The 18,798-nt window shown below is 31.5% G+C and overlaps 2 protein-coding genes across 2 annotated transcripts in view; one reads left to right on the forward strand and one right to left on the reverse strand.

The window, feature by feature from the left end:
- LOC143055119 (uncharacterized) overlaps positions 1–16,351 on the reverse strand; it is a 34,267-nt gene extending 17,916 nt beyond the window's left edge. Inside the window, exons 1-8 of the mRNA XM_076228262.1 lie at positions 16,291–16,351; positions 15,784–15,822; positions 15,280–15,324; positions 14,449–14,679; positions 10,270–10,902; positions 9,508–9,617; positions 7,966–9,170; positions 5,751–5,768 (exon numbers count right to left, since the gene is read on the reverse strand). Coding sequence (XP_076084377.1) covers positions 5,751–5,768; positions 7,966–9,170; positions 9,508–9,617; positions 10,270–10,902; positions 14,449–14,566 — 2,084 coding nt within the window. The 5' untranslated portion in view covers positions 14,567–14,679; positions 15,280–15,324; positions 15,784–15,822; positions 16,291–16,351. The remainder of the gene's footprint in view (positions 1–5,750; positions 5,769–7,965; positions 9,171–9,507; positions 9,618–10,269; positions 10,903–14,448; positions 14,680–15,279; positions 15,325–15,783; positions 15,823–16,290) is intronic.
- LOC143055095 (protocadherin gamma-A12-like) overlaps positions 1–18,798 on the forward strand; it is a 110,822-nt gene that overhangs the window by 53,454 nt on the left and 38,570 nt on the right. The window lies entirely within an intron of this gene.

The following is an 18,798-nucleotide window of genomic DNA, read 5'->3' on the forward strand; positions in this document are numbered from 1 at the left end:
ATATAACGATAGCATTAATACTCAATAAGTTGACATATCATGACAGAAACACTTTACCAATTTCAGGAGTCAGGAGATATCCGCGTCCTTACATTCAGAGATTTATTACAGCGACATCAGTTTGTATTTTCAGATTTTTGCGAGAACAGAAAAACCAGTGACATAATGTTATGAATCAACGTGATAGATCTTCACCCTTGCGAAGGGATATAAGTTTTCTTCATTTGTACAACCTCAATGATTCTATTTGTATACGTAATGGTTAGAGTGGTTAGTTTAATGACTCTAAATACAATGTAAATGTAGAAGATATGCCAAACAGAACAATATATATACATGTTTATACCAATTTAATCCCGTTAGGTGATACTTCTATCACAGTATGTCTACGGCTGTACTTTTTACATGTTTGAATAATGTCACTCTTATTAGTATTTGTCCAGTTCAAAAGGAGTCTAACGTTGAAACAGGTAACAGGGAAAAAACTGAGATACATTACATTGAGGACAATAGTTTGTGTTACACACCAGCCTGAATGAGAAACCAGTACGCTATAGAGAAGTATATTCATTTCAAACAAGGAAAGAGATAGTCTTGCTACGTACAATAATTGAAATGATATCTGTTTCTATCATTTAGAATATTTCGTCGAATGTTTTAATTCCAATGTCCACTGTAAATCGGATTTTTTTTCAAAAGATAACCATAAGCATCGAAGTTGATATTTACACATTTTGAAAATCGAGACAAATGAAGTTATTTGATAGCAATATATTATTGACGGAAGTGTCCTATCATGCTAATGTTGATTTCATTTATAAAAGTTTGAAACAAATACGTTTTGTATTTCAATAATTGTTAATACGGCCAATTATTGCTCACAGTATCAGATTCAAATAATCATTTTTAATACACCACTATCTCCATATGGTATAAATATTCAGAATGTATGCTCAACATAAAAATAAAATTATGCATAATCAAATGAGGGTGAAAAAGGGCTATGTCACAGTTTTAAGGAAGTAAGAATTTGTTCCCTTACAATTCTACTATTCTTCGTATTTTCTGAAAGATACTACCCTTTACAGTTCCAACTTGCAAATTCTAAATTCAACTTTGAAGACTGGCAATTTTCCTAATTTTTTAATGACCCTACCACCGCGAATTTCTAGACTAGGAATAGTCTATATAATTTTGTGAATGTTAGCTTCTTGCATACGTTCGTGTCTCGTTTTGTTAGATTCGACGTAGACATGACTGTACATAGGATTGTTTTCTTTTTTTCTGTAGAACGTTTACCCGTTGAGTTTCATTATCAAAGTTCACAAGTACCGTTTTGTTCTGTTGATTGGTGTTCGATCCAACTCATTGTACGGTTGTAACATTAAAATCCAGTACAAGATAGGTAATAATACCGTTAATAAGGGAACAAATTCTTACTTCCTTAAACTGTGACATAATTGGAATATGTGAAACTCACCTGCAATCAAATCAATCTATCGATATATTTGGATACGAATGGTTTGGGAACAATGGGAAAAATATACTTGTAAATTCTTGGCGAGGCTCTGGTGGTGTGTGATTTTTAGTATCGAAAAGTATCCTTGAGAAATTCACGTGTAGCGTTTAGAATGATAATTATGAAGACATTCTATGAATATCTCTTTAGTGTAAAAATGACATAAATTTCGTTATTCACCTATGTGTGTGTTATTTGCAACCGGAACGCTCTAGTAGAGGCAAAATTGCACAGGAGTATTATGATGTTCTGTTGTCGCAAATTTATTTGTACAGTGGTTGTTCTAATGTATTTGTATGTGGCGATTTTAATGGCAGAATTGGAAATTTACAAGATTTTGATGATAAAATTGATTTCATTCCTGAAAAGTCAAGTATTGACGACGTCCGAAACGCATTTAGAAACTATGTTTTTGGATGTTATCAAAGATGCAAAGCTATGTGTATTAAACGGAAAATTAGAAAAGGATTCCCACAATTATGCGTATGTTTCTAAGACAAGAAAATCAATGGTTGATTATATTGCGGTTCCATATGCTGACTTGAACAAGTATTCAAAGTTTAAAGTTAAACTAATCTCAGACATTCTTTTACTATATGACATAACTCCGGCCGCAAAAAACAACTATTCCAGATCACTCTATTCTTTCATGTAGTCTTTCAATTAGTGATTATACAAGCAATTACAGTGAAAATGGTCAAGACAGTAATGTATGTTCCAAAAGACGCAAGTATAATGTATGTAATGTTCCGAATGATATTTTCGCAAATCAACGATGCCGTTAGCTATTCTAAGTGTTATTGAACAAATGGAAAATTGTCTAAATGTTAAAAACGAAATCGATAAATTATATGGAAACTTTGTAACTGTACTTCATAGTGAAATGGATAATCATTTACCCTTTAAAGATGCCGGAGGAAATGTTACAAAAAACGGAGTAAACAAATACAAGAACCATATTGGAATTCTGCGTTAAGAGAACTACTTACTAAGGTTAACCGATCTGAAAAGGATTATCTAAAATATAAAAGGTGTAAACGGACACGGGATTTTCTCAGGCGCAATTTTATCGAAAAAACAAAAACAATTTGACAAACGATTACAGCCGTGTGAACGCACTCATCAGGCATCGATCCGTGACAGAATTAAGAATTTAAATGATTCAAATCCAAAGGAATTTTGAAGAGAAATCGATAAGCTAGGGCCGCAAAAACATAGACCAGATATTGAGTGTCCGTATGGAGGATGGAAGCTTCTCTACTGACCAGGAAACAATCCTCAAAAGATTGAAAAGCGAATACTACAAACTATTTAAATTAGACAATACACTGGTAAACTATACATTCATTGACAATTAAAGCGAATTTACTGATCAATTGGAGCGCGAATTCAATAGCGTAACCGATGAAGATGATGAGAGTTTAGCGGTCGAACTTTGTAATGAAAATATGTCAGTTGAAGAAACAGAAGAGACAATGAGACTTGTGAAACTAGGTAAAGCAGTAGGTGTTGACGATTAACTAAACAAAATTCTGTGTAACACAATTTTGACTGTCCCGTTACAAAAGTTATTTGATTTGTGCTTTACTCATGGTATAGTTCCTTCACCTTGGTGCCAAAGTATTATGTATCCTATATTAAAATATGGAAAAGACTATCGTGATCCACTTGGATATCTTGGTATAAGCTTAATGTCAACTGTTGCCAAAATGTTCTATTCTTAACCGCAGACTTACCTCGGAATAACACTCTCTGTAACGAACGGATTGGATTCAGTAAGATGAGATCCTGTTTAGAAAACATGTATACACTGTGCACAGAAAGCTAATGAAACTTGATGCACACACATGTTTTATAGACTTTAGCAAGGCTTTCGATTCTGTTTACCATACTTACTTCTGGCATAAACTTGTTAAAGCGGGCATTTATGGAAATATGCTGAGAACGATTAAAAGCATGTATACAAACCTTCAAAGCTGTGTTAGACTTAACGATACTCTTACAGATTGGTTTTTGGTCGAAACTGGTGTTCGACAAGGAGATAATGTGGCTCCCACATTATTCGCACTCTTCATCAACTACAGACATTAATGCTTTGAATTCAGTACATTACTATATGCTGACGATATTGTACTTATGTCGGATACAGAAAATGAACTGCAAAAACAATTAACAGCACTAGATAACTGGTCTGTGAAATGGAGCCTTAAAGTGAACTGTGATAAAACAAAAGTTATGCACATTAGACAAATGTCATCTCCGTGCTCAGACAGTCTATTTAAGATGGGGAACACAACTATTGAATACACACCAAGATATCGATACCTAGGACTTACACTATCTGAAACTCTTGAATACAACGAGTGCGTGAACGAACTCACCACAGCTAGTAGTAGAGCATTTGGTGCCTTATCATCAAATTATTTTCTGGTGGATGGTTATTATTACGACACAAACAAAACATTATTTACAAGTATAGTTGTTCCAATCATGGACTATGCATCAGGTGTCTGGGGTTAGAAGCCTTACGATAATATTGAAAGACTCCAATACAGAGCAATCTAGACATTTATGGGAGTTGGGAAATGTAGTCCGATTCCGGCTATTTGTGGTGATATGGGTTGGACGCCTGCATATATCCGTCGCCAGTGTAACATGATAAGACTTTGGCATAGAATAACAAGTATGCACGTAGGTCGAATTCCAAATCGTATTTTCCAATAGGATTCAACTTTATCAGAAAAATATAAGAAAACATGGTACAACGAGCCTGGAACTATTTAACAACAAGTACACAAACGGACTAAGTGTAAAATTTATTGCCAACTACTCAGAACTTTTGCTCCGTCAAAAACATCACGATAAATGGAAACTGGATATTGTGAACATGCCAAAATTGCGAACTTTTAGATGGCTAGAAATAAACTTTGAAACACAGCAGTACATTACCACTAATATGACACGACAACAAAGATCGACTTTAGCCAGAATGCGTTGTGGGACTTTTCCGTTGGAATTAGATCTTGGGAGTTACCGTGGTATCCCGTCAAATAGACGTTTTTGTAAAGTTTGTAATGACAATGTATCCGCTGAGTACGAAAAACATTTTTTAGTTAAATGTCCTTTATATTTGTGAGAAAGAAACAATGCCTTTCGGCAACGTAACAACAGACCTTTCCGTTCTGTCTGATGACGAAATACTCATTAAATTGATAACTACAGTCTGTAAACTAGTGTCAAACTATATGTTAAATATTTAAAAAATCAGAACTCAGTTACTTTCTCATTGTGATATTTAAACAATCTTGTTTTAAAATGTTCTTGAAGTATTAATTTCATATTTTCTATATTAGCGCAAATTATAGATATTAATTGACAGTGCTTCGAAAGCCTTTGAAACTGGCTGAATGACTTTGTATTAATGTATGTAAATTAAATGTCATATCAGGTTGCACTATAAATAAAATTATATATATATATATATATATATATATATATATATATATATATATATATATATATATATATATATATATATATATATATATATATATATATCAGTCTAAAGATTTGCACAACGGTACTGATATAAGATGTTATAATACGAAAATGTTGTTATTAAATCGTGCTGACAAATATTTCGGCTCAACAAATGGCCTTCTTCAAGTGTCACAAGTTTTAACAATACTGATACATAATGTATAAGGTGTAAAAATAGATCAGTAATAATACAGGTAAGTTTTGGTATATAAAGTGCAGGAACTCAAAATATAACAATTGTTTTTTATGTCTAAGACGTTGCCACTTGACCAAAAAATATACATTTAAGAACTATCAAGCGTCACGAGGTGTTGATGTCCTTACAATCAAAGAGTTATTATGCAGTGCTATCAATTTATGTCTACAGCTTAAGGAGGGTACAGAACAGTCCTAGACATAATGTGATGACTCATCGTGATCAACGTAAAATGGATAAATATTTTCATCTGTTGAACAAATCTGTAGTATGATTGCTTTAGTATTAAGCATGTTACATGTGTTAAGCGTGTTCGATTTGTTGCTCTAGGTATCAAATAAATTTTGAAGATATGTGATAAAGAAAAACGAGATATAAATATTCCTTGTATCCCGATAGGTAGTACCCCTATCACGGTATGATTTTGGTTGTGCCATATTTTCATGTAAGAATCACGACACGCTTATAAGCATATTAAACTAAATAGCTACTTACTTCATAGATCTCTGTCTCCTGAAATCATAAACAAAATATTGCATGATTTATAATTCGTATCGCGATATACCATACTTCATGTGTACAATTTGATAACAAATAAACGGATAAAAGGATAAACGAAGTTAATTATTAATATGATAGACATGATAGACCAATTATCTTTGTCCTATAATATACGGTAAATTCTTGTTGTCTGCATTACTGATATCCTGTGTATTTTCAAATAAACAATAAGGGTCAACAAGAAGTTACTTCCGTAGCCATAAAGCATTGGGAAATGTTGTAGCACATCCTGTTTTAATTGTCAACTGCATCATGCTGATTTAAAAAAAATATTACATACTTGATTGATCACATATGTGCGGTATGGATGACAATGCTACATCTATTTCGAGGAACCAATTCAGGTAGATGTATGCAAATATAGGTCACTTATAACACTCGTTTGCAAACGTTGACGAATTTGATACCTATTAAAAAACTCCGTACTCCAGATCGCCAAGCTTTATTATTTTTGTTTACCTTTTCAAAAGGTTGCACAAACATTTAATGACTTCTAGAACAACATTAAACTTTTATATTGAAAAGTCCTAACATTGAGTCATAATAATCATTCTATCAATTTTTAGAGTAGGGTATACAATACTGTTATGCTTAGAGTTTTTTCAGCCCTGTTTAGTAGCAGTTCAGACAATGGTAAGTGTAGACATGTAACTATATTGCGGAACAATATATGACAATCACAACACATCTTTATATTTTAAATCGATAAAACAGATTTAAATTGACAGTAGTCGAATGGTCTGAGCAATGCTGGAAGCTGGAAACACTGCAGAGGATATATCGTGAAACTAAACGAAAGACTAAAAATGACTTTATTCAGTCTGTAATTAAATTTCAAAATAGCTGTTTCAGATCAAAATCTGTTTACTAATGCATGGGACCTTAAATATATTGTTCATATCGCGTTAAATATGAGCAAATGCAGGTCAAAGTCTGGCACCCAAAAGTTAGAAAACCAAAATAATATTTCGCTACAAACGTCCCCGATATCATGGATATGACAGAATGTTTGAAACCGAGAAGATCAGCGGACTGTTTTGTGTACTATCTTTTACATTTTATATACTCAATATTTTATAGATAATTATAAATTATATAAGCTAAACAAGCATGTTAGAACAGATGGATTTTTTTACTTATTTCAAATTTGATTTATATTCATATTTATTTGTTAGAGAAATGACACTAATGTGTAACTAGAGATACTTCGTCACGATAACTTTTGTTTTCTGCCTTTTACATAATGTAGGGTAATTCATGAATTCACATTTAAAAAGAAGCAAAGGACTTCTACTAATTAAACATTGACAACAGGGATTTGCAATACAATAGCACATTTTATCTATTTGTTATAAATAATTAGAATTAGGTATCTATAACTCTAAAAGGCGAAAAAACATATTTACATTTTTTTAGAGAAAATAACGTGTCACAGACGTTTAGGTAAAAAAACATTCCGGAAAACTAGAGTTTGAGATATCATGTATCAGTAGATAAGTAGAAGTAATATACTATAAAGCAAAGTTGCAAACACAGTGGTATTTCTTGTTATTAAACGTGTCATCTTTTTAAGTCATAAGTTCTCTGTCAAAATCTGCTACTCACTATAATTATGATAATCAATAAAAGTAAAGTCGTTGTCATTGTTTTTATCTACATGCCTAATAATTTAAAATTAATAGGACTACTATTGTAATTCTCTTCCTAAAGTATGAATTTTTTTCCCAAAGATATGTGAAGATTAATTACAGCAGTTATGAAAATTATCAAGCACAAATATACATACGAACGGTTAGTTTTTTTTCCTTTAAAGGTATTTGATAAACACTAATTTTACTCTACAATTATCATTATTATATATAATTCTATGATTTATTTTTAGAGACGCTTTTGCGAGTTAGTTGACTGTTTTGAATGTATGTGTCACAATGTCAAAAGAAACATGGCACCAAATAAAGTGTTTGCAGTTGACAACACAATGATTATGATTATGTACAGTTTTGCCGGAAAGTTAACATCAGTACGTTAATGGTTTTTGTAACGAAAAAAGATGAGAATATGCAAAATCATACATTTTCGCGTCGTTATGTGTTGTCAAATTTGTTGCAAACAAAACAAAACATTGTTAATGAGTTAATGATACACTTACCTTAATTGTCCACGAAAATTCCACGGCTTTACTAAATCGTCTGATCTGTGATTTGTTTTATGCTCAAAGCAACGGTATTCTGGAGTTAATAAATCTTTAATTGTTTTTCGTTGGATTGTAAAATCACCATTGTAACATGTGAATGTTTTTATATACGATATATGTAATCTATAGCGGTTTTGTAGTGTTTCAACGATTCGAAATAGTTCTGATCCCAAATCTCCGTAAGTTTTTTTTGACATTCGTGAATTCCATACTTGAAGAGCTATGGTATTATGTCCTTTACATACTACAAGTTGTTCACAACCAGACAAATCCAAATCAAATACACCAACCTGGCGATATAATGCATTTCTTTTGCTTCGACATTCTTTATCGATTATATAACTAACATGATACTTTTTTACGTACCAGGCAATAATATGGTTGAAAAAGGCTGGAGGAAGAAATTTAAATTCTAAACATAACCAACTGGTTTTGTGAATTGATTGACTTCCATCAGAAAACTGCTTCTGAACTTCAGAGAAAGAGCATGACTTTATCATACATGGCATGTATAACGTTGTTGAATCTTTTAAGTTCACAATAATATCAAATCGTTTCATTACTTCAATTAAATGTGCTTTGTTGTCCTCAAATTTCAAATTAGGTTCTTTCCGAAACAGGCGAGATATAAGCGAATCTGTTAATTGTCCAGTGTCTTTCAATTGTTGCCAATCATCTGAAACTTCTATAAAATTATCAATTTTATCACTAACAAGACATCGAAAGGCCTTTATCAACCATTTCGGGTTCAGAATAACATGATCAGTTAAGTGTTCTTCATCAACGTAAATAACTGTTCCATTGTCGTTACAGTATTGCAGGCATCGTTTGACTTCATTTTCTTCGCTGATACCAATATCGTCGTGTTTTGCAATTTTTAGCAATGTTTTAGTAGATGAAATTGGTACATTGTTGTCTCTCAACTTTAATAAAACTTGTTGAAATAATAGCCATTTTAAGGGACAGATTTTGCCCCAATCTTCCATTTCACTAGCTTGACGATAAATTTCTTTTCGAATCTCCTCAAACACAATGTCAGCATCCTCAGTATTAGAAATAAAATAAATGTTTCTCAAGTGTCTTTTTTTCTCCTGGTCTTTCAGAACTTGTCCTAAATTGTCTTTAAATTGTCTTTGTCGTTTTTTTCGCTCTGAAGGTTCCTTCGACACAATAATTAAATAACTGTTTCAACAAAGGGACACACAAAGGCAGATGAATAGAGAACATCAGTGAAAATAAAAAAACAATAACACAAAATAAAACGGCATAATTGGAAGTAACAAACATACCGTTTGTAGGTAACCATTTAGAAGTAAAAAATGAAATACAACGACTTCACCACTGTTGCCACTTCCACTCTTACTGATTTTCTTATTGATTTATGTTGTTTATAAAAGTAACTGTCTAATTTCAAATTATAGATTCTTATTTGTCCTTGTAGCGTTTTACTAGTTAAGGTGGAAAATAATATTTTTTTATAGGAATAAACATGTGTACCTTAAAACGATCTTCGTTTGTACATACAACAATGATTGGAGGGTCCAGTCTGCCTTTCTTTGTAGTCGACCAGTAGCAGTGAATGACGTCAAACCAGAAACAGACATACTCTATCAATAATATAAAACGGTTAATATGAATAACACAATAAATTTACTTTAGGAACCCATAAAAATGTGTATTCAACATATTCGAAGTACATACTTCGCAACATATGTACAACATGTCATTAAAAAACCTGACAACCTAAAGCAGGATTATTCCAAACAATATCTTGAGAACAAATTTGGTTTATATGTTCATTGAAAACACAAGTCGCCGAAACAAATTACCTGGACAAACTATGTAATATCTTTTGTGTATAGATATGAAATCCAAACCAATTCAATGCTCTTTTTTTCCTGCCAAAATTTTAGTTTTAATCATGTTTGACAATAAACAATATAACACAACGTTAGGTTTCAAAAATAGCAATGTTTATCTGACTGTTACAAATATGTGTTACTATATTCAGAGGAAAAAAGGTTATACACACATGTTTCAAAACTCATGTTTCTACAATACATCACAGTAGCTTAACCATTAAAAGTACCAAATGTATGATAGAGGTTTTGCTATGAGGTTTTCACACTGTGAATCCTTATTCTATCAGAACAATTTGTAGTTGTAGATTTCTTTCTGTCCCGTCATCATGGAAGAATTTAGAAGCATACTCTCTTGACGAATGTATTTTTATGTCAGTTTTTCAATTGTAGAACTTACCTGCCGAGCCTTCAAAATCTAGCCCTTGGTTTTCAGCAGTGCTGAACTCTAAACTGTCTGTGACAAGCAAATACACTGCGCATTTTGACAGGAAGACTTGGTGTGTGGCATAAAAATCTTTCTGGCCAGCAAAATCCCACAACCAGCAAAACGCTAACATATCATTCTGTTCCTCTGTCGAAGATTTAAGATATGATTTTATAATTGTAGAGGTCATTTCGTTTATATTTTCATCGTTAACAGGGTCCGACACATTTTCATTTAAGTAGTTGTTAACTGTGTGACCATTCGCTTTTTCTGATTTGACATTGTCATTTTGGATTTGATTTAAATCAATCTCCACTGCTTCATGATTGTTTTCATTGTCGGGTATAACTGAATGAATATCAGGTATTCTGGAACCTATCCATAAGGTGTCATCACTTTTATTTCCAACGCTGGAAGTATCGTCTTTTAAGGTATCTTTGTAATCACTATTACTTGCACTTGTAGAAAGGCTTTTGTCGGATACACGTCTTGATTCGTCTGTTTTGGAACTTGGAGGTTCTTGATCAATAACAGTTTCGGCTGTGGCATTCAGGAGCTTATCCTTATACACTTGATGTATCAATCTAGTTAGATCGTCGTCTGTGTCTGTTAGCATATAAAAATGAGATAAATAAATAGATAAACCAACTGGTTAATCAACTTTTTTTGTTTACAAGAAGATATCCAATGCATATATTTGCTGTTTGGATAATATTTAGGTTTAAATTATATTTCGTTGTTTTTGTATAATTTGATTTTTGATGTAACCCGTTTTCTGATTTGCTGACGTTGTTTTGTTTATCAGCTCCTACACAAAAATTTGTTATGTGAACGTGACATCATCAACGTTTTTTCATGGTTTACTGTTTTAAAATGGAATTGACCATTAAATTATAAGAAATAACTGTTATATTTTTTATGTCTATTCAAATAACATAAAAACAGTGGTGCACACTTTATATAACCTTCTACGCGGGTTATTCAGTGTGCACAACATTGTATATGTTATTTCGTCATAGCCAGAAACAATAATACAGTCATTCTTTAAATAGAAAATACGGACCTCCAAGTTAAAGCAGATTTTAAATGGGAAAAGTCAATGAAACTGACAAAATTAAACGATCAATTATATCATCAAATGAACGAGTTGAAAACAAGTGTCACTGATGCAGGGGGTACGTTAAATATGAATATATGAACTAACTACATGTATACCTCCTTTAATAATGGTGCTTGTGTAAATGTCCCTTATATTGACAAAATTCAGGTAGAAACACAAACAGACTTAGTTGAGATCTTTTAGCTTAATCTAAGCATACATAACACACATACGACACAACTGATTCGGAGATGCAAAACAACTTTACGACAAATCCGAAACAGACAGTTTGGAAGACGCCAACAAAAAATAGTGTAGTGATAAGTACATACAGAAAGTAAAACATAATTACAAATGCGCTTTATATAAAAAGTTCAAATTGAGTAAAATATAAAGTAACGGGGTAATGTTATCACCCGCATCGATTGCGAGATCTATACAACAAAAAAGAACTAATCACGTGTTCTATAAGTATTCTATAAGTATTAACCGACTGTTAACTTTCACTTGAAACCATCATTTCTAAGTATGTTCGAAATAGTGTAATAATTACAGTTGTGACCATGGTGATTAAAATCTTTTCAGTTCAATGTATACTATTTTCAACATGGTCAAGTATGTTTTGTTAATGCCTAATTTGGTGGCTGTACATCTACACAGTCTATCCGAAAAAAATTTGCTAAGAATTTCGCTCAAATCGGTGCTAGAGATAATTCTTAACTTATAGTAATGTGAAAGTGTGGGTTTTTTCTCCTTGTAAGACTCACTGTGACTTTGAACTCATGTACTCGTTTAGTGTCAAAGTGGGATACCCCGTTTCTTTTGTTTATATAATCTTTAATATTACAAAGGCAAACCCAGAGAAAACAGTAGGTAAACATGATAAACACCAGGACCAAGAAAATATAGCTTAATACAGTCCTTCAACATCTATGACTTTACACATTGTTTGTATATAATTCCATGACTTCCTGTACATGTGGTTACTAGAAGCTCTTGAATATCATATCAGTTGATGAACCTATGCTCCTTGTACGGGGTACATTTGGTTATTAGTGTTCAACTCAAGACAATTGATGATTTGAAAATAAGAAATTTCTAGTTTTATTAGAGATTATGGTTCTGAGATGACGGATATGGTCAAATTTGATAATTATGACTGAAAAGATGCCGAGTAAGGTGCATATTTTGATTCTTCGTCTTACCTTCAGGAGGATATTATTGGAACTTATTCAGAAAAAAATCGTATTTTTATCCATATAATTAATATATCAGTATGTGAGATTAAATTATCCAGCTTTGCTGATCTTTTGTTTATTTACAAGATTCTGACAGAATTTCTTCCCCTATCAAAATAAGAAAAGGTCTGCAACGCGAGGCAACGAATTCTAATGGTTTATCGACAGTTTGCTGGGAAATTCTACAGCCAAATTCAACGAATATTTTTTGGTGGAGACAAGTTTTGTAAGGTATCTCTTTAGATAGGATTTTTCAATCGTTCATAGTGGTGTAAAAGTTATTCACCCCAGTGTTTACCGTAGAGTTTTTCATAGAATGAAAAAGATACAAAATTATCCAGAGTTTCATTTAAGTTCTTAAAAATCAGCATGTAGTTGATGTCATTATGCGAGTTAATAGTATCAGAGTTTTATCTAATAATGTATAAATGCATTCATTCTTACAGGCTTTAGATGTACTAAGCTATGGAAAATTCCGAAAGAACAGGTGTCATATCAAGGTCGTACAGAGGACATTTGAACTTTATATGATGAGAGACGACCAAAACATGAAAAAGAAACCTACTGCAGTTAAACCCTATTTTATTGCTGATTAACCGAAGGTTATTTTCTTAGTAGAATATGTAATATGAATACGAGTTAAGTGTGTTATAATTCTCTAGTTGGATATAACCTGCAACTTAGAGGCCAATTTCATGAATTTCTTCAATTAGAAACTATTGAATATGCATTAGTCAGCACTGTATTATAAAATTGTCATACATAAACCAATTATACACAGTACCTCGATATTATGTTGTTTGGATTCAATAATTTGAATAATAGCTTTATTTTAAAATAAATGAAATCATCACCATTAAAATGTCGTTTACTGAAAGCACATCTTAACACAATAATTTCTTTTTATTTCAAACGTGATTGCAAAATTTTACACTTAACCAATTTTTTGTGACTTAGTCATTATAATAAGAAGGTGAAAATCCAAATTAGATTAAAGGCACCCCAATCAACTGAAAACACAAGAAAATATGCAACAGTCGTCAAAACACAAAAACGAACCTACCGATTTAAAAAATAATAAATGATATCTTAAATTTTAAAGTATAACATATCACGATTTTTTAACGGCCTCAGGACATATAAATGACGAATTAATTCCTTATAAGGACAATATTGACATTAAAAATTTTCTTTTATCAGATAATTGTGGCGTCATAAGAAGTATAGAGTACAAAAATGTACCGAAGTCCTTACATCTTTCTAAAAGAAAAAGCCTTCGATAAACCGAACGTTCGCAAAAGTGTTCAATCCCGTCAAATTTTTACCCTGCTTGTCAGAAGCTTATATTCCATTTCGTGTCATTGGGTGCTGTTTTTTTTATTGTTTTGGTTTGAATTGAAGCACATGTCGTCATATCGTCTCATTTAATAGCTGTCTATGCGGTATATATATTCTTATTGATGAAAACTATACGGTGATAAATAGTAGCTTAATTTGTTTCATTTGTACTGTGTTGGATTGCTGTTGACAGCTACACATGTGCCCTATCTCTTTGCTTATACCGAGTGGTAATAAGAAAATGCTGGCCAAGTATTGATTCCTTGTACTCAATTTGAACGGTTTTCAAAAGTAGGTTTCATTCGCTCTACAAGCGTCTAAATATACGTGAAGAGGAGAACAAACACGACTTTACATTTTTTTAAATGTTGCGAGGATGAAACGCAATATCGAAAACAATTATTCATCTGACAATCCTTTCCATGCTTTGAATCGAATGATTAAAACTTAAAACTTAACAAACAAATAGCGTCTTACCATTACATGGGCTCCATTTCCCATCAGCGATATTTATATTGCATTTCTCAACTTCAATACCGTCTGTACTCTGTGTAGAAGTGAAATCTTCCTTGTTGTGCCACAGTAATCTTTTCATTAAACTGGTTTTTCCTACTCCATTTTTTCCAATAAAAACAAGTCTTGCAAAATGAAGTTTTCCACATTCACCTTTTAGGAAAAGTTCATGTATAAACTTTTGTGTTTCATCATCTAATTGAAAAAGAAAAAAAAACATTTTCTATTAGTTCAAAAAATGTACATTTTTTTTTTTGCAATTTGGCGCTGTTCTATTCATATCATACATCTAGCCATTATATTATTGTGTCATGGTCAGGATTTGTTTTCTTGACTTTCATTTTTGCTTGTTTGCCTTATATATACTTGTTACTTTTGGTGGGGTTTTATGTTGACATATTAGTTTGAGTTTTTTTGTTGTTTTATTTGTAATTAAGATTATAACACAATAATGACTTTTTCACATATGTTCTGTTTGTTTAGTTCACACATTCTTTTAAAGATAACAGAATTTTTCGGGACTGTCATACAAATGAGATGTTCAACTAGCTATAAAAAGAGGTTTAATTCACCATTTTCTACATAACGAAATGCTTGTACCAAGTCAGGAGTATTACAGTTGTTTTACATTCGTTAAGTGTATTTGAACCTTTTATTTCTGTCATTTGATAAGGGATTGCCCATTTTGAATTTTACTTGGAGTAATTTTGCTGTTTAGTCTAATGATATTGATTTACTTCATCATGTTCATTGTATATTCTAACAAAATAAATATTCATTAACACTTTAACATACCTGTCGTTTCATTTCCATTTATTTGCGTTGATATGTCATCTGCAACTATATATAGAGATATCTGCTCAGTAACGGTATGTTTGATAACGTGTCTCAAAACATATATTGTCTAACAGATAATTATACAAATAAGGAGATGTGGTATAAATGTCATTCAATCAAAGTTCAAATCAAAAGGATGCAAGCAGTCATCAACCGTACTGCCTTCAATAATCACAGAACATCATACCGTATTTCATCTATAAAAAGCCCCAACATACATAACGCTATACAATTCAATTGAAAAAAAATAGCTTAATTAATAACAATGCATTCTACCTAAAACAAATATGACAGATATGAACAAACGCCAACCATAGAACTGTATGCTTTTGACTTTGGTCAGAAACATAGACAATATGGCGTTGTTAAACATATTTGAAGGCGCAAACCCTTCCTCTAAACTGCGATCGTAGTGTAACGGCAAATTATAAGAACAAAAATGCTCATTGAATGTTAACATACCTGTCGTTTGATTTTCATTAGTTTGTATGGACACGTCATCTGCAATTACATATATGATTGATGTATTCTCTTATAACATATTTTGTTCTGCAAATTAGTTTTTGTTAGAAGATAAAGATAAAGATAAAGATTATTCAAAATAAATATAGTAATATTGACGAAATTCCTTATCAAAGACCTTTTGAATCAAACAGTATTTAACGTTTGACTAATCGGATCGTTTAAATTTTATTCGAGTTAACATTACCAAAATGGATGCCAAACATTTGAATTTAATCCAAACTGTTTATTAGTATACTATGTATTGTGTACTATTGCGTTGGTAAAGTCCTGCTATTGTTCTAATAAAATTATCAAAGAATCTCATATGACGATTTATATATATATATATATATATATATATGAAAAAAAAGTACGCGTTTTTCTTATAATGTTTCTAAGTATAATGCTACTAATGAACTTCGTCTTATATTCTAAACAATGCAGAATCGGAGATATTTTACTTACCTTTCGTTTCATTTCCATCAGTTTTTGTAGATATTTCACCTTTAACTATATATAGAGATATGGTATACATGTCGATCAATACAAAAATTATCTAACAGATAAGTTTGATTTAGAAGACAGATAAGTAAAAAAAACTCATCTTTAATCGGATTAATATAAAAAATATCGTTAAAAATACTACTATATGTATCAGATATCATTCGAAAATATGTGTACTGTGCAATTAGTTTGGGGGTCAAAAATCAAGATCAAGGTCAGAAATATGACAGTTGTTGCCATTCGTTTGATGTGTTTTATCATTCGATTTTGCCATTTTATTAGCATGATTAGTGACTTCCCGTTTTGAATTTTTCTCGGAGTTCAGTATTTTTGTGATTTTACTTTTTTCATTGACATAAAAGAGACATTGCATAATAAATAAAACATTGTCATCCCGTACTGCATCTTTATACGGACATAGACATCGGTATCATTGTGTTTTGCATAAAAATAATTATAAACATAAAAAAATAGTGTAGCTGGTAATACTAAACACTTACGTTTTACTCTATTTTGCAATGAAGATTATGTGAACATTGTAAATATCGGTTTGAGATACAGGATACCTTCTTGTGAATGTTTGGTTATTAAGTGCAGTTTATAGCCTAATTTGATAAAGATTATGTACTATCATGTATTAATTCATTTTATTTGCCAATATTCAGGACACAATGTCGCATGACAATTATAATGTGGCTAAAGATAGTTATCAAATCCCTTCAACTGAACTTGTCTTTACTTTCATATTTTGTTTATATTTGTTTTCTTTTGTTTAGAAATTAGTAATGCTGATACACGGAATATTATATTTACTGCATTTACAGAAACAGGAAATGTGTGTTCTCTACAAATAGATAAACTTCTAATTATGGATACAAATTTCATTCTCCAGGTTATTGTGTGCGTGTAAGAAGTGTTTGAAGAATCAAATGAATGCTTTATCTGCCTATTTGACCGATTTTTCTACTTTTCTTCTATAAGTTAGGTTTCTTCGTAATACTAGTAGAAAAGCTTACCATAGTCACCGACCTTACACAACACTATCACAGCAAAGAAAAAACAACCTGAAACAAAGGAAACAGTGAACTTTATCATTAGATTGTATTGCTCCTTCTGATAATTTTATATAATTCTTTTTTTTATTCAAAGTAATGACTCTGAACAATATGATTTATCTTTGACGACAAAATTATTAAACCCAGTTTCCGAAAACAAAATATGTAGAAGAATGCACTATAACCTGTAACTTCTAAACTCGTTCTAGATATGTTACAAATGTATGAAAATTCTGTCTTAAACAAAATCAAATATTAAAAACAACAACACATTTTAACAAAATATTTGACCCTCTTTGTTTTGATAAAAGATGCATTGATGATTCATTTCCGTTTAATAATCAAATTTTATTTGAAATATTATATTTATTCTAAAAGAATTCAGCTTACTCAGGTTATAACAGTAAATGATATGTATTGGGATCTTAGTTATATAACTATATAACAAAGAAAAGGCTTGAAAGCTAAATCAAACAGGCCTTTTTAGCTTTGTTGGTATTAAATGTATTGTAGTCGATTCGTATGGTGTTTTTTTAATAACCTAGCGTGTATGATTTGCTAGAATAATTTTCTTTTAATCAGCTTTGTCATTGTTGAGGCCATACTGTTACCATACTGTATATTATCCTCATAAACTTTTGGTGGATAGATGTTTCCGTGGCACACCTCCTTATTTCTAAAACGGGTTACTCTGCGTGATATATATGTATATCACAAACGTGTACTTACCAACTATACTAGCAATGATGATATATGTAACGTGGTGAGCATTGGAGTTGCCTAAAATGATAACTTAAACATGTCATTTAAAAAAAATAATATTCGATCTCCATAGACTTCAAGTGGAATGCAAAATGTTCTTGTACTAAGTCGAGAATATGACAGTTGTTTTCAATTCGTTTGATGGGTTTTGTTTGAACTTTTGATTTTGCTGTTTGCATTGGTTTGGTTAAATGACGAATGGCGTCCGAACGTAATAATCAAACGTTGAATATGCCGTGTAAGACGTATCTTATTTTATACCAAATATGTTTTGAAAAGTGCGCAATTGATAGGAACTGAAAGTTTTGAAAAGTATTTCATTCTGATCCCTTTTCAGACAGTCTAAAGGACCGTCATTTATGTTTCAGTGGCTTTGTCATATGCAAAAGACAAAGCAATTGGAAAACAAAGCATACTAGAATATACTTTACTTTAAGTTTTATTTCTTTCTTTTAATAGTGATGAAGATTATAACTCAATGTTGACTGCAGTATCTGTTTTTTATACATTTTAACCTATTATGTCTGTTTGTTTGATCACAAATGGTTGTCAATATTATGAAATTTGATGCGACTGTTATGTAAGTGAGAGTTTAACTTTCAAAACAGGTTTAATTCACCATTTCTGCATTAGAAAATGCACGTACCAAGAC

This window comes from Mytilus galloprovincialis, chromosome 12, assembly GCF_965363235.1.
Source record: "Mytilus galloprovincialis chromosome 12, xbMytGall1.hap1.1, whole genome shotgun sequence".
Taxonomy (NCBI): domain Eukaryota; kingdom Metazoa; phylum Mollusca; class Bivalvia; order Mytilida; family Mytilidae; genus Mytilus; species Mytilus galloprovincialis.